The sequence below is a fragment of the Cherax quadricarinatus genome, chromosome 3 (genome assembly GCF_038502225.1).
Source record: "Cherax quadricarinatus isolate ZL_2023a chromosome 3, ASM3850222v1, whole genome shotgun sequence".
Lineage (NCBI taxonomy): Eukaryota > Metazoa > Arthropoda > Malacostraca > Decapoda > Parastacidae > Cherax > Cherax quadricarinatus.
In genome coordinates, this window is record NC_091294.1 from 7,732,867 (window position 1) to 7,760,255 (window position 27,389).

Genomic DNA, 27,389 nt, shown 5'->3' on the forward strand with positions numbered 1-27,389 from the left:
ATCTCTTAACTTCTGTGGTTTAATAATTTGACTTTCGTCATCCTTGCTGAGAATGCCATAGTCCATTATGGTGGCGGTAGCAATGGCAGCTCCAGCATCATCACTGATCAAGTGTATTGGTCACATTTGGCTACCAATGTGGGAAGTCTTGTTCTTTTCTACTGTGAGCTGCTGGCAGTCAGACCACTCAAGACATATTCAGCATCAGTATCGACAGAAGGTCTATCTCTGGCATCATTTGAATTAACGTCAGAATCAGAAACTTCTCCAGCTGCTGGTTCACTGTTTTTCTTCCAGCTGCTTCCTGGCTCTGGCTGCATCATGCTACTCTTTTACCGTCATTCTATCTCACATACTCATGTCAACACAGCCAATTTTCATCTTCTTGCCACTCTGGTCAAGGAGGAACTGTATGTCACGTTTAGGAACTTTCACATCACAATTGCAGGCCAGGTGATATCTATCACACTCCTTTATTTTGAACCCTACATATTGACAGGAGGTAACAGGACAGAAACAACTACATATATCAAACAACTCATTCATTTCTTCATGAAATGTAGCTTTTTTGGAGATATTTTTGTTTTATTAAGTTCTATTCCTCTGCTGTTTAATTTTCTCAACCTTTCCTCGGTAGTTTTCTGGCTGAGAATAGGAATAGTCTTTCTGTCTTCAATTAATTTCTCCCATAGTTCAGAACAATCCTTAGCTGCTATCTTGATAGTCACTGAAACATCAGTAAACTTTCCTTCATAACATTTATATCGCCAGCAGTTCCTTAACATATCGCCTTTGGATGGAAGTTTGTTCATTGGAAGAACACTGGTATGGCCAAATAATGCATGTTCTGTGGCTATCCTTCTTGATATTATAACCATCTCAGTAGTAAAGTACATGTATGGATATAAGTAATTAGAGTATCTGAAACGAGAGAAAGTTAGTTAATGTTTATTAACCCTTTGACTGTCGCAACCTCAAATCCTGAGGTGTCTCCTGGTGTCGCAAAATATTTGAAAAAATAAAATTCTTACGAAATGATAGAGAATCTTTTCCCGATGGTAATGACACCAAAAGTACGAAATTCGGCTGAAAACTCACGGATTTACGCTCCTGTGAAGTTAGCGGTCTTGGCGACACATACGCATCAGCGGTTTGGCCGACTTTGACCCATTTTTGGCCAATTCCTTTGTTTCAGTTGGCCAAACTCATAGCTATTTCTCTAGAACTCCATTTTTTTCTATCAGATGAGTACAAGAAACTGCCCATTTACCGATTTGAACTACCCAATAAAGTGGTCAGAAATTGGCAATTTGGCCAATTTCACGCAAATTAAAAGCGATGCCAATTTCAAAATAGGGTCCAGAATAAGCAATGTAGACATTCTTGGCACTAAAATAACATATCCTCTGTTCATTAGTCATGTCTCTAGGCCCCTCTTATATTACTATTGCTTTCTATTTTGATTTTTTATTCATACAAAAAATACAAAATTTACTGTTATGCAGACTACTGCATTATTGTAAAAATGGTATAAATAATATCAGTGCACTAGTGAAAGAATATTAGACTCCCCAGTTGATGTGTATCGGACGTGTGGTGTGATTTGCTTACTCCTGAACATTGATAAAAATCGAACATTTCTGCTATTTTGAGCTTAATTTCGAGGTTGTTTTCATTGTGAAACTAATCAAAATCAACTCTGTTTCTGTAATATGTTTTCCATTTGATCACCTGAGACCATGAAAATGAGAATACAACGATAAATACTATACAAAAATATACCTCAAAGTCGGCGTTTTAATAAAAAAAAGTCGTTTTTTTTTCTCATTATGCACTGCTTGCTGCAGGAGTTTTTTATGTGGTGCACAATGACAACACAGACCCTTTCTTTCACATGTGGGCCTACCAGCTTTCTCCTGCTTGATTTGAAGCTGCTAGAATTTGCGCGTGTAAATACGTCCAAAACACTGGCACGTAAGACATATACGACCAAAACAGTCAAAGGGTTAAAAAATATGCCAATTTCAAAATAGGGTCCAGAATGAATAATGCAGACATTCCTGGCTCTAAAATAACATTTTCTTTGTTCGTCAGTCAAGTCTCCAGGCCCCTCTGATATTTCTCTTGCTTTCTATTTTGAATTTTTATTCAAACAAAAAATAGAAGATTTACTGTTATGCAGACTACTGCAGTATTGTAATAATTGTATAAATAATGTCAACCCATTCATGACTGCACATTAGAATGGCTAGTTGGATATTTATTGGACAATGACGCCATTTGTTTACTCTTGAACATCAGCAAAAATCAAACATTTCCCCTACTCTGAGCTCCATTTCAAGGTCCTTTTCATAGTAAAACCAATCAGAATCACCTCCATTTCTATAATATGTTTCCCATTCTATCAAATATGACTACAAAAACGAGAATATAACTGTAAAAACTATATGAAAATACAGTGGACCCTCACCTAACGAACACATCGCATAACGTTAAATCCGCCTAGCGATACATTTTAACGCAAAAATTTTGCCTCGGCTAGCGCTAAAAAACTCGCTCAACGCGATTCGTTCAAGAGGCATCCACGTGCAGCCTGAGCCCGCCTCACTTGTTCCGTGGGTGCCAGTGTTTACAAGCCAGCCACCGGGGTCGCTTCCAAGCATACAATAGGAACATTTGATATTATCACAGCCTTTTTAGTGACTGCACATGCTAAATAAATCACCATGGGCCCCAAGAAAGCTTCTAGTGCCAACCCTACAGCAAAAAGAGTGAGAATTACTATGGATATGAAGAAAGATATCATTGCTAAGTATGAAAGTGGGGTGCGTGTCTCCGAGCTGGCCAGGTTGTACACAAAACCCCAATCAACCATCGCTACTATTGTGGCCATGAAAACGGCAATCAAGGAAGATGTTCTTGCCAAAGGTGCAACTTAGTTTTCGAAACAGAGATCACAAGTGATAGAAGATGTTGAGAGACTGTTATTGGTGTGGATAAACGAAAAACAGATTGCAGGAGATAGCATCTCTCAAGCGATCACATGGGAAAAGGCTAGGAAGTTGCATGATGATTTAATTAGAAAAATGCCTGCAACTAGTGATGATGTGAGTGAATTTAAGGCCAGCAAAGGTTGGTTTGAGAGATTTAAGAATCGTAGTGGCATACATAGTGTGATAAGGCATGGTGAGGCTGCCAGTTCGGACCACAAAGCAGCTGAAAAATATGTGCAGGAATTCAAGGAGTACATAGACAGTGAAGGACTGAAACCTGAACAAGTGTTTAATTGTGACGAAACAGGCCTGTTTTGGATGAAAATGCCAAACAGGACCTACATTACTCAGGAGGAAAAGGCACTCCCAGGACATAAGCCTATGAAAGACAGGCTTACTCTGTTGATGTGTGCCAATGCTAGTGGTGATTGCAAAGTGAAGCCTTTATTGGTGTATCACTCTGAAACTCCCAGAGTGTTCAGGAAAAACAGTGTCCTCAAGGCTAATTTGTGTGTGCTGTGGAGGGCAAACAGTAAGGCATGGGTCACTAGGGACTTTTCCTATGACTGGTTACACCATGCATTTGCCCCCACTGTGAAATATTACCTAATTAAAAAGAAATTAGACCTTAAGTGCCTCATGGTATTAGACAATGCTCCTGGTCATCCTTCAGACGTGGCAGAGCGACTTTCTGCGGAAATGAGCTTCATTAAGGTCAAGTTTTTGCCTCCTAATACCACTCCTCTCCTGCAGCCCATGGACCAGCAGGTCATTTCCAACTTCAAGAATCTGTACACAAAAGCTATGTTTGAAAGGTGCTTTGTAGTGACCTCAGAAACTCAGTTGACTCTAAGAGAGTTTTGGAGAGGTCACTTTAGCATCCTCAATTGTGTAAACCTTATAGGTAAGGCTTGGGAGGAAGTGACTAAGAGGACCTTGAACTCTGCTTGGAAGAAACTGTGGCCAGAATGTTTAGACAAAAGGGATTTTGAAGGGTTTGAGGCTAACCCTGGGAATCCTATGCCAGTTGAGAAATCCCTTGTGGCATTGGGGAAGTCCTTGGGGTTGGAGGTTAGTGGGGAGAATGTGGAAGAGTTGGTGGAGGAGGACAATGAAGAACTAACCACTGATGAACTGCTATATCATCTTCAACAGCAAGAGGCCACACCTGAGGAAACTGCTCCGGAGGAGGGGAGAGAGAAATTGAGGAAGTTGCCTACTTCAAAGATTAAGGAAATGTGTGCATTGTGGCTTAAAGTGCAAACCTTTTTTGATGAAAATCACCCTCACACAGCTATTGCAAGCTGTGCTGGTGACTATTACACTGACAATGTTGTGAAACACTTTAGGAACGTCATAAAGGAACGAGAGGTACAGGCCTCTATGGACAGATATGTTGTGCGACAGAGGTCCAGTGACTCTCAAGCTGGTCCTAGTGGCATTAAAAGAAGAAGGGAAGTAACCTCAGAAAAGGACTTGCCACCTCAAGTCCTAATGGAAGGGGATTCCCCTTCTAAACATTAACACCATCCACAGTCTCCCCTCCTCCCATCCCATCACTCATCACCAGATCTTCAATAAAGGTAAGTGTCATGTAACTGTGCATGTCATCTTCAGTTTGTGTGTATTAAAATTAATATTTCTTGTGGTAATTTTTTTTTTGTTCATACTTTGGGGTGTCAGGAACGGATTAATTTGATTTCCATTATTTCTTAAGGGGAAAATAATTTGCCTAACGATAATTTCGCCTAACGTTGAGCTCTCAGGAATGGATTAATAGCGTTAGGCGAGGGTCCTCTGTACACCTCAAAGTCGATGTTTTAATTCAAAAACACAGTCTGAGTTTTTTTTTCTCATTATGCACTGCTTGTTGCAGGATTTCTTTTTATACTGCACACACTGACCACACAGACCCATTCACTCACATGTGGGCCTACCAGCTTTCTCCCGTTTGATTTGAAGCCGCTAGAATTTTTGAGTATACAGTGGACCACCGGTTAACGATATTTTTTCACTCCAGAAGTATGTTCAGGTGCCAGTACTGACCGAATTTGTTCCCATAAGAAATATTGCGAAGTAGATTAGTCCATTTCAGACCCCCAAACATACACGTACAAACGCACTTACATAAATACACTTACATAATTGGTCACATTCGGAGGTAATCGTTATGCGGGGGTCCACTGTATATATGTCAAACACATTGGCTCATGAAACGTATATATACGACCGAAACAGTCAAAAGGTTAATACTGCAGAGTGTACTTAGATACAGTACATAAAATACTGTGCTGCAATACTCAGTAATACAGACATATTCCAAAATTTCAATTGCAAATGCTGTAGGCTAAACCTTAACCAACAACTTCATATTTGGCACTGAATCTAAGATGTATACATGTATAAGGAACAGTGTCTGAAGAGTGCAGCTTTGACAAAAATTTCAATGCTCCGTACTGGTCACATACAGTGGTACCCTGAGTTTTTGTCATAATTCATTCCAGAAGGCTGATAAGTTCTGTTACTGAACGAATTTGTTCCCATAAGGAATAATGTAAATTAGATTAGCCCGTTTCAGACTCCCAAAAATACACATACAAAAACACTTACTATTATAATTTACTTATATAATTGTTCGAGTTAGGAGCTGTATGAAACTAGGGGTACTACTGTATATGCTTCAATGTAAACGGTTGATCTACACATCCCTTACTCATTCTAAAGCCTCCGTGTTCATCTGCAATCCTGCTCTTTGTCTTACCTCTAATTCTTTTAATAATAACCCTACCATACACTTTACCTGGTATACTCAGTAAACTTATTCCCCTATGAATTTTACAATCTGTTTTGTCCCCCTTCCCTTTATATAAAAGAACTATACACGCACACACTGCCAATCCCTAGGTACCTTTCCCTCTTTCATACATTTATTAAACAAAAATACCAACCACTCCAACACTATATCCCTTCCTACTTTTAACATTTCTGTCATGATCCTGTCAGTTCCAGCTGCTTTACCCCGTTTCATTCTACGTAATGCCTTGAACCTCCCCCACACTCACATCCTGCTCTTCTTCACTCCTAAAAGATGCTGTACCTCCCTGGCCAGTGCATGAAATTACTGCCTCTCTTTCTTCATCAACATTTAAAAGTTCCTCAAAACATTCCTGCCATCTTCCCAATACCTTCAGCTCCCCAAATAATTTATGGCATAATAATTTGTTCTTGTACCTTTTTTAAGGCCTTAAATTAAAATATTTTTTCCTGTGTTTCCAGTTATGTGGGGCTGTGGTGGTGAGTTTGGCAGCTAAGTCCCAGACATACGTTGAAAGCATTGCAGATCCTAAGGTGATGTAGAATTTATATATTTATTTATTTATTTATTTTTTTTTTTGTAGATTTTTATAGTAATACAATATTCTCATTTATATGTATTATGGATACAGTTGAACCTCGCTTGTAAGTTTCATTACTTGTCGTATAAATCGGTTATCGAATGTGGTGTTTGAGAAAAAAATGTTCTGGTTTATGTACGTTCTTTTGGTCGTTGACAAGACGATTTTTTATTGAGTGGTTTCATGAGATCTTTGCTCCCACTGTCAAAAAGTACAGCTAGCCCTCCACTTTCGCGAGCTTCGAACATTTGCGAATGCCCAGCTGCCCAAAATTTTACATTGTTTTCATGTGTTTTATGTTCGTGGTTCAATAGGTTAACCCTTTGACTGTCGCAAGCCCCTTTCTGAAACTGTCATTCTATGTCGCAAAATTTTTGGAAAAAAAAAAAATCTTATGAAATGATAGAGAATATTTTCCCAATGGTAATGACACCAAAAGTACGAAATTTGGTTGAAAACTTATGGAATTACGCTCCCGCAAAATTAGTGGTCTCGGCGACATACACATCGGCGATTTCGCCGACTTTGATCCCTGTTTTTAGCCAATTCCGTTGTTCCAGTTGACTAAGCTCATAGCTATTTCTTTAGAATTCCATTTTTTTCTATTAATTGAGTACAAGAAACCTCCCATTTACCGATTTGAACCACCCAATAAAGTGGTCAGAAATTGGCAATTTGGCCAGTTTCACGCAAATTAAAAAAGATGCCAATTTCAAAATAGGGTTCAGAATAAACAATGTAGACATTCTTGGCACTAAAATAACATATCCTCTGTTCATTAGTCACATCTCTAGGCCTCTCTTATATTACTGTTGCTTTCTATTTTGATTTTTTATTCATACAAAAAAATACAAAATTTACTGTTATGGAGACCACTGCATTATTGTAAAAATGGTATAAATAATATCAGTGCACTAGTGAAAGAATATTAGACTCCCCAGTTGACGTGTATTGGACGTGTGGTGTGATTTGCTTACTCCTGAACATTGGTGAAAATCGAACATTTCCGCTACTTTGAGCTCAATTTCAAGGTCGTTTTCATCGTGAAACTTATCAAAACCATCTCTGTTTCTGCAATATGTTTTCCATTTTATCACGGGATACCATGAAAATGATAATACAACGATAAATGCAGAAATACACCTCAAAGTCGGCGTTTTAATCCAAAAAAACGGTCTTTTTTTTTCTCATTATGCACTGCGTGCTGCAGGATTTTTTTTTATGTGGTGCACACTGACCACACAGACCCATTCTCTCACATGTGGGCCTACCAGCTTTCTCCTACTTGATTTGAAGCCGCTAGAATTATTGAGTATATATACGTCCGAAACACTGGCTTGTGTGACGTATATATACGACCAAAACAGTCAAAGGGTTAAGTAAGCAGTATTGTTCGGATAAGGAAATGCTGTTATTTCCCTACAATATATTTGTGCATCAAAACATTTGCAAACGCTACAGTACAGTATTATTATATTTCCCTACATTATATTTGTGCACCAAACATTCGCGAATTTTCAAGATTTGTGAGGTTCTTGATCCCCTAACCCTCATGAATGTGGAGGGCCTCCTGTACCTCATTAAAAAACAGTTCCCACCCAGGACCCTTATACCTATGGATAATGCTCCTGCTTACTCTCCAAGCTTGGAAAATGAGTTGCTGGAATAGTTCAGTTTTATAACTGTGAAGTTCTTGCCTCCTAACACCACTCTTCTCATCCAGCCCATGGACCAGCAGGTCATTTCTAACTTCAAAAAACTGCAGCAAAGTAGTTTTTGAAAGGTGCTTTGAAATCACTTAAGAAACAAATTTAACCCTCAGGGAATTCTGAAAGGACCATTTCAATATCCTAACCTGCTTGAGACTTATAGACATAGTCTGAGATAGAGTGTGTCTTCCAGGACCATGCAGTCAGCATGGAAGAAACTGTGGCCTGACTTTGTGGCAGCCAGGGATTTTGAAAGCTTTGAAGATGAGCCTGAGATGGTAGTGGGTATTGTGTCCCTGGGGGAAGACCTTGGGCCCAGAGGTGCCTGAAGATGATGTGGAGTAGTTGGTGGAGGAGCATAGAACTAAACTCACCAGAAAGGAACTTGTAGACCTTCAGAAGGTGCAGCAGCAGATTGCAGCAGAGGAGCTGTTATCAGAGGAGGAGGAGGGAAGGGATGATGTGCCCATTGCACTTGTCAAGGAAATGTGTGCCAAATTGCGTGAAGTGCAGGAGTTTGCTGAAAAATACCATCCATACAAAGTAGTGGCCATCTGTCTCTCTAACATGTACAATGACAGTGTAATGTCTCAATTTAGATAAATGTTAAAATGGAGCCTGACACAAAACTCACTGGACAGGTTTTTAGTGAGACAGAACTAGTGAGCAAGATTAAGTTGTTAGTGGTGAAGAGAGACAAAGAGAAACAAAACCAGAAGGACAGTTGTCTGACATATTAATAGAAGGTGACTCTCCTTCCAAGCAATAACATACCCCTTCCTCTCCTCTACATCCTACTTCCAGTATTCCATTAGCTCTCCTCTGACAGGTAAGGGGCAGTTAAATTTTCATTTACTGTACAGCATTTCAGTTAAATTTTCATTTACTGTACAGTATTTCAGTTAAATTTTCATTTACTGTACAGCATTTCAGTTAAATTTTAATTTACTGTACATTATTTCAGTTAAATTTTCATTTACTGTACAGCATTTTAGTTAAATTTTCATTTACTGTACAGTATTTCAGTTAAATTTTCATTTACTGTACAGTATTTCAGTTAAATTTTCATTTACTGTACAGCATTTCAGTTAAATTTTCGTTTACTGTACAGTATTTCAGTTAAATTTTCATTTAGTATTCATTTTCACAGTTTCCCTGTGCTGTATAATTGTATACATTGTTTTATGTAGTAGTTAGTACATTATTAATATATTGTCATTTGGGGTCTGGAACAGAATAATTCTATTTATATCATTCTTTATGGGAAAAATTGCTTTGTTGTTGATTTTGGTTGTTGAATCGACATCTGGAATGGATTATATTCAAAAGTTGAGGTTCCGCTGTTCTATAACATCACGATAACTGCCATAACATTATAATTACCAAACATCACAACTCTACTCTATTATGACAATCATAAAAGTATCATAACTATACCATAACATCATAACTCTCATAAAAATCATGTCTGTTATGTTATAGTGCTATATAACTATAACATCAGAATTACGTCATTATAACTCTATACCATCATTCCTCTGGAACTTTATTACTGACATCATAACAATGACATAGTAACATCATAACTCAATGATATCAAAGCTCAATAACATCGTAAATCTGTAGTATCACAACTATGACATTATAACTCTCTACCATCACACCTCTATTACTTTACAATCAGTAACATCATGACTCATCTTAATTTCATAACACAAGTACATGTATAACATACCACTAAAACATGACTCCATACTATAATTCATACAACATCATAATTTAATATAATCAATCCTCTATATTTGTATAATTCTGTCATATCTATTTTTCTAGTATGATATTCCAAACTATTTAACATATTACTAATTAACAAAGACCGAACAACACACAGACATGTAAACAACTCTCATTAGCCACACTAAACAACTAGCTTCCCTAACAACTTAAGTTATCAGAGGCTGAATGAGACTGGAGGACAAACATGGACTCTCAATGGAGTGCATGCCTACAGTATCAAAGGGACTTGCTGGAACGAGATAAATTGCAAGATGCTGTTATTGTAAACAGTCTCAGCTTACCAACAGACAAAAACAAGGACAATTGCACACAAAATGCTCTTCAGCTAATCAAAGACAAGATGGAGATTAACATTGAAGCTGCCCATATCAAGGATGCCTGACTGCCAGGCAGACATTGATATTAACCATATATAATGCAATATGTTTAGTGTAAATTGCCCCACTTTTTATTACTTTTTTATTCCTGAACATTTTTTTTTTTTTTTCAACAAGTCGGCCCAACAAGGGTGACCCAAAAAAGAAAGAAAATCCCCAAAAAGAAAATACTTTCATCATCATTCAACACTTTCACCACACTCACACATTATCACTGTTTTTGCAGAGGTGCTCAGAATACAACAGTTTAGAAGTATACACATATAAAGATACACAACATATCCCTCCAAACTGCCAATATCCCAAACCCCTCCTTTAAAGTGCAGGCATTGTACTTCCCATTTCCAGGACTCAAGTCCGACTATATGAAAATAACCGGTTTCCCTGAATCCCTTCACTAAATATTACCCTGCTCACACTCCAACAGATCGTCAGGTCTCAAGTACCATTCGTCTCCATTCACCCCTATCTAACATGCTCACGCACGCTTGCTGGAAGTCCAAGCCCCTTGCCCACAAAACCTCCTTTACCCCCTCTCTCCAACCCTTTCGAGGACGACCCCTACCCCGCCTTCCTTCCCCTATAGATATATATGCTTTCCATGTCATTCTACTTTGATCCATTCTCTCAAAATGACCAAACCACCTCAACAACCCCTCTTCTGCCCTCTGACTAATACTTTTATTAACTCCACACCTCTTCCTAATTTCCACACTCCGAATTTTCTGCATAATATTTACACCACACATTGCCCTTAAACAGGACATCTCCACTGCCTCCAACCGCCTCCTCGCTGCTGCATTTACCACCCAAGCTTCACACCCATATAAGAGTGTTGGTACTACTATACTTTCATACATTCCCTTCTTTGCCTCCATAGATAACGTATTTTGACTCCACATATACCTCAACGCACCACTCACCTTTTTTCCCTCATCAATTCTATGATTAACCTCATCCTTCATAAATCCATCCTCTGACACGTCAACTCCCAAGTACATATCTGAAAACATTCACTTCTTCCATACTCCTCCTCCCCAATTTGATATCCAATTTTTCTTTATCTAAATCATTTGATACCCTCATCACCTTACTCTTTTCTATGTTCACTTTCAACTTTCTACCTTTACACACATTCCCAAACTCATCCACTAACCTTTGCGATTTTTCTTTAGAATCTCCCATAAGCACAGTATCATCAGCAAAAAGTAACTGTGTCAATTCCCATTTTGAATTTCATTCCCCAAAATTTAATCCCACCCCTCTCCCGAACACCCTAGCATTTACTTCCTCTACAACCCCATCTATAAATATACAGCAGGGCCCCGCTTTACAGCGTTTCGCTTTATGGCGTTCCGCTAATACGGACATTTCAAATTATGACCAAAACTCGCTATACAGCTCCCCCCACCTGTCTTTCTAATACGGTCACAGCTGCCCACTGAGTTTGTTTACATTCTCCCTGAGCACATCTCCTTATTATGTCTGGAAACTTTCCAAAATTTCAAGTGTTTTAAAGTTATTGTATATTTTATATGTATTGTACTTGATAATTAAACTTGTGTACACCTGTACCTAAATAAACTTACACACTGTGCTGGCATGTAGGTACACATTAAAATCACTAAGTCTCTCTACTCTTGATGCAATAATAATAATAATAATAATAATAATAATAATCTCTTGGGCGCATTAATGTCGCATATTACATTAATATAGACATTTCCCTTAATCTATCTATGATATTTTTTTCAAAATTATATAAGAAACACATTATGTAACACACAAACATGATACATGCACCCACAGTATAAAAATTTATACAAATATATATGAGATGTTTACCAAACGGTTTGTAGAAGTGTCGGAAGAATTACGTTTTCTCTAGCCCGTCACCTGTTACTAGGGATAACTGTAGAAAAATATTCCTTTCGTATGCCTTCACTTTATAGCTATAATTTTGTACTAACTTGTACACAGCGTAAGAGTATTTGTTTCGTGATTTAATTATTATAATAATAATAAAAATATTATAAGGTAAAAGTTTCACAAACTCTTACAAATGTACATGAATGAACTAAAACTGGACACGTATTAATACCGTCTATTTCGCCTGACCGAGTGATCGTCCACAACCTGTTCAGTTTGTTTGTTTACGCTGTCTGAGCTCGGTGTATCATTAAATGTTGTATATTACGTTAATATACACATTTTCATTAATCCATCCATGATATTTTTTCAAAATTATATAATAAACACGATACATAACATAAATACATAACATATGTGTAGAGAACCTAGGATAACCCAAAAAAGTCAGAATGACTTACTTCCATTGCCTTCACTCAGAGCATCATTTCTTCTCAAAATGATGTTACATGAGAATGGGAGTGTTCTTCTTTATTTATTCTACCGTATCAATGTAAAGACAACCTGTACACAATGTACACAAATAACCCGCACATAAAAGAGAGAAGCTTATGACGACGTTTCGGTCCGACTTGGACCATTGACAAAGTCACACTGACAGAGGTGGAGCAGGACGGCTATATATAGGCAGGAAGAGGTGGAGGTAGTAGTAGTAGTACAAGAATTGTATATAATACCAACAGGATGAAATGACACATGCACAATACCCGGGCATCCCCACCGTAGACATTTCGCCATCCAGCCAGCCACTGGATGGCGAAACGTCCACAACAAAGACAACCAGACGCCGCACATGTGTCTTAATTTCATCAGTAGTTGTAGTAGAAGAAGAAGAGGTAGTAGTAGTGGTAGTGGTAGAAGTGGGAGATAAGGAAGACGAGCCAGTCAAATACAAAGGAAGGGGAGCACTGCAAGAGAGCTAGAAACCCACAGAGGGAGAGCAAGCGCACCGAGGTGCGTGAAAGGGGAAGTGGTGAAATAAAATAAATGAAGAAGGAACAGAAACACGAGACAGGAGAGAGAAAGACAACCCAGAGGAGAAAAGGAGAGAGGAAAGGGGAAGAGGAAGAAGAAAAAGAAGAAGAAGAAGAAGAAGAAGAAGAAGAAATGAGGATTCAGGTTAAGTCACGGGTGTTCTGAAGTTTGGAGCATTTTACAGTGTAGTGGGAGAGGAAGGCATCTACAGAGACGAAGCCAGGGCTAAGGTTCATACAAGGAAAGTTGTGTATTAGAGAGGATTCAACTAAACGGCGACTGTTCGAGTTGGAAGTAGGGAAGACAGTTTTAGCAGAAGACCAGTCAATAGGATGGCTATGATCTCTGACGTGACAGAAAAGAGCATTGTTAGTGTCGGCAAGCCTAACACTATTTTTGTGCTCCCTAAGTCTGTCAGAAAGAGATCGACCAGTTTCTCCGAAGTATTGAAGAGGACAGGAGGAGCAAGAAATAGAGTAGACACCAGGAACATCTGTAGAGGGAGGAGAGGTATGAACGAGATTAGTGCGAAGAGTGTTAGTCTGGCGGAAGGTAAGCTTGATGTCTAAGGGACGGAGAGAATTGTTGAGATTAGAAAGACCGGAAATGTAGGGAAGGCAGAGGAATGAAGAGTTCCCATGAGTAGAGAGTTTGGGAGAGAAGAAATTGCATTTAGCACGTGAGAGGGCAGAGTCTATGAAATGGGAAGGGTAGCCAAGACGGGAGAACGAATTATGAAGAGTGGAAATTTCTGCTGGAAGGAACTGAGGATCACAGATGCGGAGGGCACGGAGAAAGAGGGAGATAAGAACACTTTTCTTGACAGGGGAAGCATGATACGAAAAGTAGTGAATGTACATGCCACTGTGCATAGGTTTACGGTAAACGGAAAAGGAAAAACCTGTATCTGAGCGGTGGATATGGACATCAAGGAAAGGAAGTAAGGAATTAGATTCCCATTCAGCTTTAAACTTAATGGAAGGGGCAAGATTGTTAAGAGCTTCAAGAAAAGGTTGGAAGAGACTGGAGTCATGAGGCCACAGAGCAAAGATGTCATCCCACTACATTGTAAAATGCTCCAAACTTCAGAACACCCGTGACTTAACCTGAATCCTCATTTCTTCTTCTTCTTCTTCTTCTTCTTCTTCTTCTTCTTTTTCTTCTTCCTCTTCCCCTTTCCTCTCTCCTTTTCTCCTCTGGGTTTTCTTTCTCTCTCCTGTCTCGTGTTTCTGTTCCTTCTTCATTTATTTTATTTCACCACTTCCCCTTTCACGCACCTCGGTGCGCTTGCTCTCCCTCTGTGGGTTTCTAGCTCTCTTGCAGTGCTCCCCTTCCTTTGTATTTGACTGGCTCGTCTTCCTTATTTCCCACTTCTACCACCACTACTACTACCTCTTCTTCTTCTACTACAACTACTGATGAAATTAAGACACATGTGCGGCTTCTGGTTGTCTTTGTTGTGGATGTTTCGCCATCCAGTGGCTGGCTGGATGGCGAAATGTCTACGGTGGGGATGCCCGGGTGTTGTGCATGTGTCATTTCATCCTGTCGGTATTATATACAATTCTTGTACATGTACTACTACTACTACTACTACTACCTCCACCTCTTCCTGCCTATATATAGCTGTCCTGCTCCACCTCTGTCAGTGTGACTTTGTCAATGGTCCAAGTCGGACCGAAACGTCGTCGTAAGCTTCTCTCTTTTATGTGCGGGTTATTTGTGTATCGTTCCAGTCACGGTATTTTGCCTTTTTGTTATTTATTTTTGTACACAATGTAACTTGTACACAAACCAGATGTGTACACTGTTTACAAAACTTACCTTCGCCTGGTTTGTTTACATAACTCTGCGCCTGTCCTCTCTCATGCACTCATTCTTTCTCTCTGGTATGGTAGCCTGGCTGACTACCATACATACCACACTTGATTTTTTACAATAAATACAATAAATAACTGTTTTGCATGATGGTAGGATTGCTGGTTTCTTTTTCTGTCTCATAAACACGCTAGATAACAGGGATATCTTGCTACTCCTACTTACACTTCGGTCACACTTCACAGACACGCACATGCATATATATATACATACATCTAGGTTTTTCTCCTTTTTCTAAATAGCTCTTGTTCTTCTTAATTTCTTCTATTGTCCATGGGGAAGTGGAAAAGAATCTTTCCTCCGTAAGCCATGCGTGTCGTATGAGGCGACTAAAATGCCGGGAGCAATGGACTAGTAACCCCTTCTCCTGTAGACATTTACTAAGAAAGAGAAGAAGAAAAACTTTATAAAACTGGGATGCTTAAATGTGCGTGGATGTAGTGCGGATGACAAGAAACAGATGATTGCTGATGTTATGAATGAAAAGAAGTTGGATGTCTTGGCCCTAAGCGAAACAAAGCTGAACGGGGTAGGAGAGTTTCAGTGGGGGGAAATAAATGGGATTAAATCTGGAGTATCTGAGAGAGTTAGAGCAAAGGAAGGGGTAGCAGTAATGTTAGATGATCAGTTATGGAAGGAGAAAAGAGAATATGAATGTGTAAATTCAAGAATTATGTGGATTAAAGTAAAGGTTGGATGCGAGAAGTGGGTCATAATAAGCGTGTATGCACCTGGAGAAGAGAGGAATGCAGAGGAGAGAGAGAGATTTTGGGAGATGTTAAGTGAATGTATAGGAGCCTTTGAACCAAGTGAGAGAGTAATTGTGGTAGGGGACCTGAATGCTAAAGTAGGAGAAACTTTTAGAGAGGGTGTGGTAGGTAAGTTTGGGGTGCCAGGTGTAAATGATAATGGGAGCCCTTTGATTGAACTTTGTATAGAAAGGGGTTTAGTTATAGGTAATACATATTTTAAGAAAAAGAGGATAAATAAGTATACAAGATATGATGTAGGGCGAAATGACAGTAGTTTGTTGGATTATGTATTGGTAGATAAAAGACTGTTGAGTAGACTTCAGGATGTACATGTTTATAGAGGGGCCACAGATATATCAGATCACTTTCTAGTTGTAGCTACACTGAGAGTAAAAGGTAGATGGGATACAAGGAGAATAGAAGCATCAGGGAAGAGAGAGGTGAAGGTTTATAAACTAAAAGAGGAGACAGTTAGGGTAAGATATAAACAGCTATTGGAGGATAGATGGGCTAATGAGAGCATAGGCAATGGGGTCAAAGAGGTATGGGGTAGGTTTAAAAATGTAGTGTTTGAGTGTTCAGCAGAAGTTTGTGGTTACAGGAAAGTGGGTGCAGGAGGGAAGAGGAGCGATTGGTGGAATGATGATGTAAAGAGAGTAGTAAGGGAGAAAAAGTTAGCATATGAGAAGTTTTTACAAAGTAGAAGTGATGCAAGGAGGGAAGAGTATATGGAGAAAAAGAGAGAGGTTAAGAGAGTGGTGAAGCAATGTAAAAAGAGAGCAAATGAGAGAGTGGGTGAGATGTTATCAACAAATTTTGTTGAAAATAAGAAAAAGCTTTGGAGTGAGATTAACAAGTTAAGAAAGCCTAGAGAACAAATGGATTTGTCAGTTAAAAATAGGAGAGGAGAGTTATTAAATGGAGAGTTAGAGGTATTGGGAAGATGGAGGGAATATTTTGAGGAATTGTTAAATGTTGATGAAGATAGGGAAGCTGTGATTTCGTGTATAGGGCAAGGAGGAATAACATCTTGTAGGATTGAGGAAGAGCCAGTTGTGAGTGTGGGGGAAGTTCGTGAGGCAGTAGGTAAAATGAAAGGGGGTAAGGCAGCCGGGATTGATGGGATAAAGATAGAAATGTTAAAAGCAGGTGGGGATATAGTTTTGGAGTGGTTGGTGCAATTATTTAATAAATGTATGGAAGAGGGTAAGGTACCTAGGGATTGGCAGAGAGCATGCATAGTTCCTTTGCATAAAGGCAAAGGGGATAAAAGAGAGTGCAAAAATTATAGGGGGATAAGTCTGTTGAGTATACCTGGTAAAGTGTATGGTAGAGTTATAATTGAAAGAATTAAGAGTAAGACAGAGAATAGGACAGCAGATAAACAAGGAGGCTTTAGGAAAGGTAGGGGGTGTGTGGACCAGGTGTTTACAGTGAAACATATAAGTGAACAGTATTTAGATAAGGCTAAAGAGGTCTTTGTGGCATTTATGGATTTGGAAAAGGCGTATGACAGGGTGGATAGGGGGGCAATGTGGCAGATGTTGCAAGTGTATGGTGTAGGAGGTAGGTTACTGAAAGCAGTGAAGAGTTTTTACGAGGATAGTGAGGCTCAAGTTAGAGTATGTAGGAAAGAGGGAAATTATTTCCCAGTAAAAGTAGGCCTTAGACAAGGATGTGTGATGTCACTGTGGTTGTTTAATATATTTATAGATGGGGTTGTAAGAGAAGTAAATGCGAGGGTCTTGGCAAGAGGCGTGGAGTTAAAAGATAAAGAATCATACACAAAGTGGGAGTTGTCACAGCTGCTCTTTGCTGATGACACTGTGCTCTTGGGAGATTCTGAAGAGAAGTTGCAGAGATTGGTGGATGACTTTGGTAGGGTGTGCAAAAGAAGAAAATTAAAGGTGAATACAGGAAAGAGTAAGGTTATGAGGATAACAAAAAGATTAGGTGATGAAAGATTGGATATCGGAGTGGAGGGAGAGAGTATGGAGGAGGTGAACGTATTCAGATATTTGGGAGTGGACGTGTCAGCGGATGGGTCTATGAAAGATGAGGTGAATCATAGAATTGATGAGGGAAAAAGAGTGAGTGGTGCACTTAGGAGTCTGTGGAGACAAAGAACTTTGTCCTTGGAGGCAAAGAGGGGAATGTATGAGAGTATAGTTTTACCAACGCTCTTATATGGGTGTGAAGCATGGGTGATGAATGTTGCAGCGAGGAGAAGGCTGGAGGCAGTGGAGATGTCATGTCTGAGGGCAATGTGTGGTGTGAATATAATGCAGAGAATTCGTAGTTTGGAAGTTAGGAGGAGGTGCGGGATTACCAAAACTGTTGTCCAGAGGGCTGAGGAAGGGTTGTTGAGGTGGTTCGGACATGTAGAGAGAATGGAGCGAAACAGAATGACTTCAAGAGTGTATCAGTCTGTAGTGGAAGGAAGGCGGGGTAGGGGTCGGCCTAGGAAAGGTTGGAGGGAGGGGGTAAAGGAGGTTTTGTGTGCGAGGGGCTTGGACTTCCAGCAGGCATGCATGAGCGTGTTTGATAGGAGTGAATGGAGACAAATGGTTTTTAATACTTGACGTGCTGTTGGAGTGTTAGCAAAGTAATATTTATGAAGGGATTCAGGGAAACCGGCAGGCCTGACTTGAGTCTTGGAGATGGGAAGTACAGTGTCTGCACTCTGAAGGAGGGGTGTTAATGTTGCAGTTTAAAAACTGTAGTGTAAAGCACCCTTCTGGCAAGACAGTGATGGAGTGAATGATGGTGAAAGTTTTTCTTTTTCGGGCCACCCTGCCTTGGTGGGAATCGGCCAGTGTCATAATAAAATAAAAAAAGTACTACTCATCTCACCCTATATTTTAAGGTAAGTAATGAGTGAACTGTATATACATTTTATCGCTCTGGGATGCTTAAATATCATAGAATAGTATGTGTGGGTGGGTTGGCCTGGTATGGTAGCCTGGCTGACTACCATACATACCACACTTGATTTTTTACAATAAATACTACTCATCTCACCCTATATTTTAAGGTAAGTAATGAGTGAACTGTATATACATTTTATCGCTTTGGGATGCTTAAATATCATAGAATAGTATATGTGGGTGGGGTGGCCTGGTATGGTAGCCTGGCTGACTACCATACATACCACACTTGATTTCTTACAATAAATACTACTTGTCTCACCCTAGATTAAGACTATAAATATTTTAAGGTAAGTAATGAGTGCACTATGTGTGTATTGTACTTTTTTATTGTTTTTTTGATGCCTGGTTCTATTGCTAACATAACATATGTTAGTGTAAACTTGTTATCTAGTGTTTGTATGCATTTGTAAGTGGAAAAAAAGGGTGTTCCACTTTACGGCGGTTTCCGCTTTACGGTGGTAGCCTGTAACCTAACCCGCCGTATAAGTGGGGCCCTCCTGTATTAAACAACCATGGTGACATTACACATCCCTGTCTAAGACCTACTTTTACCGGGAAGTAATCTCCCTCTCTTCTACACACCCTAACCTGAGCCTCACTATCCTCATAAAAACTCTTTACAGCATTTAATAACTTACCACCTATTCCATATACTTGCAACATCTGCCACATTGCTCCTCTATCCACTCTATCATATGCCTTTTCTAAATCCATAAATGCAATAAAAACTTCCCTACCTTTATCTAAATACTGTTCACATATATGCTTCAATGTAAACACTTGATCTACACATCCCCTACCCACTCTGAAACCTCCTTGCTCATCCGCAATTCTACATTCTGTCTTACCTCTAATTCTTTCAATTATAACCCTTCCGTACACTTTTCCTGGTATACTCAGTAAACTTATTCCTCTATAATTTTTACAGTCTCTTTTGTCCCCTTTCCCTTTATATACAAAGGACTATACATGCTCTCTGCCAATCCCTAGGTACCTTCCCCTCTTTCATACATTTATTAAACAAAAGTACCAACCACTCCAACACTATATCCCCCCCCTGCTTTTAACATTTCTGTCATGATCCCATCAGTTCCAGCTGCTTTACCCCCTTTCATTCTACGTAATGCCTGACATACCTCCCCCACACTTACATTCTGCTCTTCTTCACTCCTAAAAGATGGTATACCTCCCTGACCAGTGCATGAAATTACTGCCTCTCTTTCTTCCTTAACATTTAAAAGTTCCTCAAAATATTCTCGCCATCTACCTAATACCTCCATCTCCCCATCTACTAACTCCCCTACTCTGTTTTTAACTGACAAATCCATACTTTCCCTAGGCTTTCTTAACTTGTTTAACTCACTCCAAAATTTTTTCTTATTTTTCATTAAAATTTCTTGACAGTGCCTCTCCCACTCTATCATCTGCTCTCCTTTTGCACTCTCTCACCACTCACTTTACTTTTCTTTTACTCTCCATATACTCTACTCTTCTTGTAACACTTCTGCTTCTGCCCCCACCCTCCTATAACCACAAACTTCTGCCCCACATTCTAATACTGCATTTTTAAAACTATTCCAACCCTCTTCAACCCCCCCACTACTCATCTTTGCACTAGCCCACCTTTCTGCCAATAGTCGATTGTATCTCACCCGAACTTCCTCCTCCCTTAGTTTATCCACTTTCCCCTCCCTCTTACTTGTTGTTGCCACCTTCCTCTTTTCCCATCTACCTCTTACTCTAACTGTAGCTACAACTAAATAATGATCCGATATATCAGTTGCCCCTCTATAAACATGTACATCCTGGAGCCTACCCATCAACCTTTTATCCACCAATACATAATCTAATAAACTACTTTCATTACGTGCTACATCATTCCTTGTATATTTATTTATCCTCTTTTTCATAAAATATGTATTACTTATTACCAAATCTCTTTCTACACATAGCTCAATTAAAGGCTCCCCATTTACATTTACCCCTGGCACCCCAAATTTACCTACTACTCCCTCCATAACATTTTTACCCACTTTAGCATTGAAATCCCCAACCACCATTACGCTCACACTTGATTCAAAACTCCCCACGCATTGACTCAACATTTCCCAAAATCTCTCTCTCTCCTCTACGCTTCTCTCTTCTCCAGGTGCATACACGCTTATTATAACCCACTTTTCACATCCAATCTTTATTTTACTCCACATAATCCTTGAATTAATACATTTATAGTCCCTCTTTTCCTGCCATAGCTTATCCTTCAACATTATTGCTACTCCTTCTTTAGCTCTAACTCTATTTGAAACCCCTGACCTAATCCCATTTATTCCTCTCCATTGAAACTCTCCCACCCCCTTCAGCTTTGTTTCACTTAAAGCCAGGACATCCAGCTTCTTCTCATTCATAACATCCACAATCATCTCTTTCTTATCATTTGCACAACATCCACGCAGATTCAGACTTCCCACTTTGACAATTTTCTTCTTCTTAATCTTTTTAGTAATCTTTACAGGGAAAGGGGTTACTAGCCCATTGTTCCCGGGATTTTAGTTGACTTTTACAACACGCATGGCTTACGGTGGAAAGATTCTTATTCCACTTCCCCATGGATATAAAAGGAAAAGTAATAAGACCAAGAACTATTAAGATAAAATCTAAGAAAACTCAGATGAGTGTGTATAAATAAATGTGTACATGTATGTGTAGTGTGACCTAAGTGTAAGTAGAAGTAGCAAGACATACCTGTAATCTTGCATATTTATGAGACAGACAAAAGACATCAGCAATGCTACCATTATGTAAAACAATTACAGGCTTTCGTTTTACACTCACTTGGCAGGACGGTAGTACCTCCCTGGGTGGTTGCTGTCTACCAACCTACTACCTGAACATATAGTGCCTTAATTTAATTCCTTGTTCTTTTTATATACAGTGGTCCCTCGCTTTTCGTAGTTCTCGGCAATCGTAAATTTCGCCAATCATAGGGGTATTTTCGTATAAACATGGACTCGCTTTTCATAGGTTGACTCGCGAATAGTAGTTCATCCAGGACGCTTATGCACGGTGTGAGCTGGGGAGGCCTCCCTACCCAGCCAGTCTGGCATTGTTTACCAGTGAGTGAAGGTCCCCTCAAGTGCTCCTACGAAATATTTCATAATATTCCACTCATTTTAGTGCTTGCAAGTACTAAATAAGCTACCATGGCTCCAAAGAAAGCTCCTAGTGCCAAGCCTGTGGTAAAGAAGGTGAGAAATATGTACATTGACAAAGTCTTGGGCCATTTTAGGGAAGTGTTAAAGAGACGCCAGAAACAGAGCTCTCTCCACAGTTACTTTGCGAGACAGGACTAGAGTGACTCTCAAGGTGGTCCTAGTGGCATTAAGAAACAGAGAAGAGAAGCAACCCCAGAGAAGCAATTGGTACCTGAGGTGTTGCTGGAAGGGGATTCCCCTTCCAAACTGTAAACAATCCAATCTCTCTCCTCCTCCAGTCCCCCATACACCAAGAAGAATCTCCAATAAAGGTAAGTGTTATGCTGTTAATGTTTCATTCATCATTTCCCATTGTACATGTATTGTTTATGTACTACATGTATATTTCATGTAAAAAATTTTTTTGTTTTAATACTTCTGAGTGTCAGAAACGGATTAATTGTATTTACATTATTTCTTATGGGGAAAATTGATTCGCAAATCGTAAATTTCGTTTATAGTAGCTCCTCCAGGAACGGATTAAATACAAAAAACGAGGGACCACTGTATATATATATCCTGCCTTGATAACAATATTATCAGTTAACCCTTAAATGGTCCAAACGTATGTATATGTTCTCTCGCCCAGCGCCCTGAATATTTTTGAAAAAAAAAAAATTATAGAAATTAAGAGCACATTTTTTTAAGTGTTATAGGATAAAAAAAAAAAATTTAGGGTCAGTACTTACCGAGATATGAGGCCACGAAGTTGGCACTTGGCGATCACCTGATCACAACATGGAGCACTGCCACTTGCAGAAATTCAACATACTGACCTTTTTTTTTTTTTATTTTCTTGGTTTTTATGATATAATTATGTTTTATAGTACAGTGGACTCCCGGTTATCGGCCAGTTCAGTTATCGGCCAGCTCGGTTATCGGCTGGTTTTTCGGCACCCGGTTATTGGCCATTAATTCAGTTATCGGCCATTTGGGAGGCGTCCATCTGCCAGCTGGGGCTGCTGGCGAGTCAGTTTGGCTTTGTCTCTGGGCGAGTGAGGAAGCTTCTACTCATTCATCCAAACATTTTGCTATAATCCATTGTTTTTTGTGGTTATTGATTGAGTACAACTGCAAAATAAGCAACCATGAGCCCAAAGAAACACGTTACATAGTATATATGAAAACATGCAAAGTTTATATGTGATGTATATTTAATAATTGTCACTGGTATATTAAATGTCTTACTTTACGTTAATGTAAACATTTTCATTAATCCATCTATTATATCTTCTTCAAAGTTATGTAAGAAACATGTTACAGAGCATATAAACATTCAGTGTTTATTATATGCGATATATATTTAATAATCACTCTTTGGCACATTAAATGTCTTATTTTACATTAATCCTTTGAGGGTTTCAGCCGTACTAGTACGGTTTACGACCCAGGGTTTTTGACATACTAGTATGCCTAAATTCTAGCGCCCTCAAATCTAGTGGGAGAAAGCTGGTAGGCATACATATGAAATAATGGGTCTATGTGGTCAGTGTGCGCAGTATAAAAAAAATCCTGCAGCACACAGTGCATAATGAAAAAAAAAAAAAATTGTGTTTTTGGAATAAAACAGCGACTTTGCACTGTATTTTCGTATGGTATTTGTTTTGTATTCTAGTTTTCTTGGTCTCATTTTATAGAATGGAAGACATATTACAGAAATTGAGATGATTTTGACTGGTTTTACAATGAAAAGTACCTTGAAATTGAGCTCAAAGTAGTAGAAATGTTCGATTTTTACCAAAGTTCAAAAGTAAACAAATCATGCCAAGCATCCAATACGCGTCAACTGGTGAGTCTAATATTCTTTCACAAGTGCGCTGATATTATTTATACATTTATACACTAATGCAGCAGTTTGCATAACAGTAAATCTTCTATTTTTTGTAAGAATAAAAATTGAAAGTGGAAAGCCAAGGAAATATAAGAGGGGCCTGGGGATGTGACTAACGAACAGAGGAAATGTTATTTTAGTGCCAGGAATGTCTTTCTTGTTTATTCTGGACCCTATTTGGAAATTCGCATCTTTTGAAATTTGTGTGAAATTAGCAAAATTGCTAAATTCTGACCACTGTATTGGATAGTTGAAATCAGTAAGTGGGTGGTTTCTTGTACTCATTCAATAGAAAAAATGGAGTTCTAGAGAAATGGTTATGATTTCTGTCGACTAGTACACAGGAATTGGCCGAAAATAAGGCTCAAAGTGGGCAAAATCGCCGATGCGTAAACATTGCCGAGACCTCTATCTTCGCTAGAGCATAATTCCGTAAGTTTTCCATCAAATTTCATACTTTTGGTGTCATTATGATCGGGAAAAGATTCTCTATCTTTTCATAAGAAAAAATAATTTTTTTTTTTTAAATTTGGCCGACCCTGAGAACAAGTCTCGGAGAGGGCCTGCCGACCCTGAAAGGGTTAATATAGACATTTTCATTGATCCATCAATAATATTTTCTTGAAAATTGTATAAGAAACACGTTACATATCATGGACAGTTATTTTGTGAGACAGGGGTCCAGTGACTCTCAAGCTGGTCCTAGTGGCAATAAAAGACAAGAAGGGAAATAACCCCAGAGAAGGCATTGCTACCTAAAGTCTTTATGGAGGGGGATTCCCCTTCCAAACACTAACTCCTCCCTCTTTCCTCTTCCCTGTCTTCCAGAAGCCAGCATTAGCCTTCAATAAAGGCATGTAAAACTTACATAACTGTTAAAAAAAATTTTTTTTTGTGTGAATATTTTTGTTTGGAACGGATTAATTGTATGTGTATTTACATTAATTCTTATGGGAAATATTAATTCGGTTTTCGGCCATTTCGGTTATCGGCCAACCTTCTGGAATGGATTATGGCCGATAACCGATGGTCCACTGTAAATCTTTTGATTTCAATGCCAGTTGTTGTTTATACACAAATATTATATACGAAATTATTACCATATTGTCATAAACACACTTGTACACACTGATAGGTGATTTTGCACACCTGACTGAATCACATTCTATTATCTACATCTATATACAAGTATTTACATGTCCCACTTATGTTTCTAGAATTCCACGATTGTATGATACTCAATGAAGCATGGATTCATACAGAGTGCCACCCCACACTGGTGACACATGGATCGTGTGTCCTTCCACTGTTGGGGTTGTTTCATGGTGGTAGCACACACAACACACTTTTTCTGGGAATTCTTCTTTGGGGTAGGTGGTATTGGTACCAGGTAGTGACATTTAGGGATGATTAGGTCTGGCACTTTCCCCACTAGCTGTGGTTGTGGGACAAGTCACTGTTGAGGGGCAGATACTGGTGTGGTACCATACTTTCTTGCTGTCTGTTTTATGACATTCAGAGAGAATTCTGCAAAACGTTGTCGTTTTCCAGCCTTTATTTCGTACATATTGAATGCATTGAGCACTGCGATGTCTACAAGGTTAAAAGACAGTTTTATATATCAAATTGCATAGTGATCCAATATAGTTTGCCTGTTATAATAAGAGCATGGGAAGGTATGTAATCAGGAGCAGGAATGGCCACTGTGGTGGCACTATAGACCCCAACAACAATGTCTGCTGTACTGCCGCTGCCACCACCACTAGCCACGTACATAATGACATAGTATTTTATTCATTCTAGTGTATATATCATCTTTCTATGTTATTAATATTGTTTATTATGTCATATTAGATGAATTGTGATAGATAAATAAGCCGTAGAGTTGATACAGTGGACCCTCGACCACGATATTAATCCGTTCCTGAGAGCTCATCGTTAATCGAAATTATCGTTAGTCGACTTAATTTTCCCCATAAGAAATAATGGAAATCAAATTAATCCGTTCCTGACACCCCAAAGTATTGAAAAAAAAAATTTTACCACATGAAATATTAATTTTAATACACACAAACTGAAGAAGACATGCGATCTGGTGATGATTGATGGGATGGGAGGAGGGGAGAGTGTTGATCTTCTTAGTGTTTAGAAGGGGAATCCCCTTCCATTAGGACTTGAGGTAGCAAGTCTTTTTCCGTGGTTACTTCCCTTGTTCTTTTAACGCCACTAGAACCAGCTTCAGAGTCACTGGACTTATGTTGCACAACATATCTGTCCATAGAGGCCTGTACCTCCTGTTCCTTTATGACATTTCTAAAGTGTTTCACAACATTGTCAGTGTACAGGTTGCCAACACGGCTTGCAGTAGCTGTGTCAGGGTGATTTTCATCCATAAAGGTTTGCACTTTAAGCCACATTGCACAGATTTCCTTAATCTTAGGAGTAGGCAACTTCTTCAATTTCTCTCTCCCCTCCTCCGAAGCAGTTTCCTCAGGTGTGGCCTCATGCTGATGAAGATGATCTAGCAGCTCATCAGTGGTTAGTTCTTCATTGTCCTCCTCCACCAACTCTTCCACATCCTCCCCATTAACCTCCAACCCCAAGGACTTCCCCAATGCCACAATGGATTCCTCAAATGGCATAGGATTCTCAGGGTTAGCCTCAAACCCTTCAAAATCCCTTTTGTCTACACATTCTGGCCACCGTTTTTTTCCAAGCAGAGTTCAAGGTCCTCTTAGTCACTTCCTCCCAAGCCTTACCTATAATGTTTACACAATTGAGGATGCTAAAGTGACCTCTCCAAAACTCTCTTAGAGTCAACTGAGTTTCTGAGGTCACTACAAAGCACCTTTCAAACATAGCTTTTGTGTACAGATTCTTGAAGTTGGAAATGACCTGCTGGTCCATGGGCTGCAGGAGAGGAGTGGTATTAGGAGGCAAAAACTTCACCTTAATGAAGCTCATGTCCCTAGAAAGCTGCTCTGCCAAGTCTGAAGGATGACCAGGGGCATTGTCTAATACCAGGAGGCACTTAAGGTCTAATTTCTTTTCAATTAGGTAATTTTTCACAGTGGGGGCAAATGCATGGTGTAACCAGTCATAGAAAAAGTCCCTAGTGACCCATGCCTTACTGTTTGCCCTCCACAGCACACACAAATTAGCCTTGAGGACATTGTTTTTCCTGAATGCTCTGGGAGTTTCAGAGTGATACACCAATAAAGGCTTCACTTTGCAATCACCACTAGCATTGGCACACATCAACAGAGTAAGCCTGTCTTTCATAGGCTTATGTCCTGGGAGTGCCTTTTCCTCCTGAGTAATGTATGCCCTGCTTGGCATTTTCTTCCAAAACAGGCCTGTTTCGTCACAATTAAACACTTGTTCAGGTTTCAGTCCTTCACTGTCTATGTACTCCTTGAATTCCTGCACATATTTTTCAGCCGCTTTGTGGTCCGAACTGGCAGCCTCACCATGCCTTATCACACTATGAATGCCACTACGCTTCTTAAATCTCTCAAACCAACCTTTGCTGGCCTTAAATTCACTCACATCACCACTAGTTTCTGGCATTT

At 39.3% G+C, this 27,389-nt stretch overlaps 1 protein-coding gene across 1 annotated transcript in view; it reads left to right on the forward strand.

The window, feature by feature from the left end:
* Positions 1 to 27,389, forward strand: part of LOC128684104 (protein disulfide-isomerase A5) — a gene marked incomplete in the record, with an annotated part of 148,850 nt that overhangs the window by 20,342 nt on the left and 101,119 nt on the right. Inside the window, 1 exon segment of the mRNA XM_070090096.1 lies at positions 6,270 to 6,341. Coding sequence (XP_069946197.1) covers positions 6,270 to 6,341 — 72 coding nt within the window.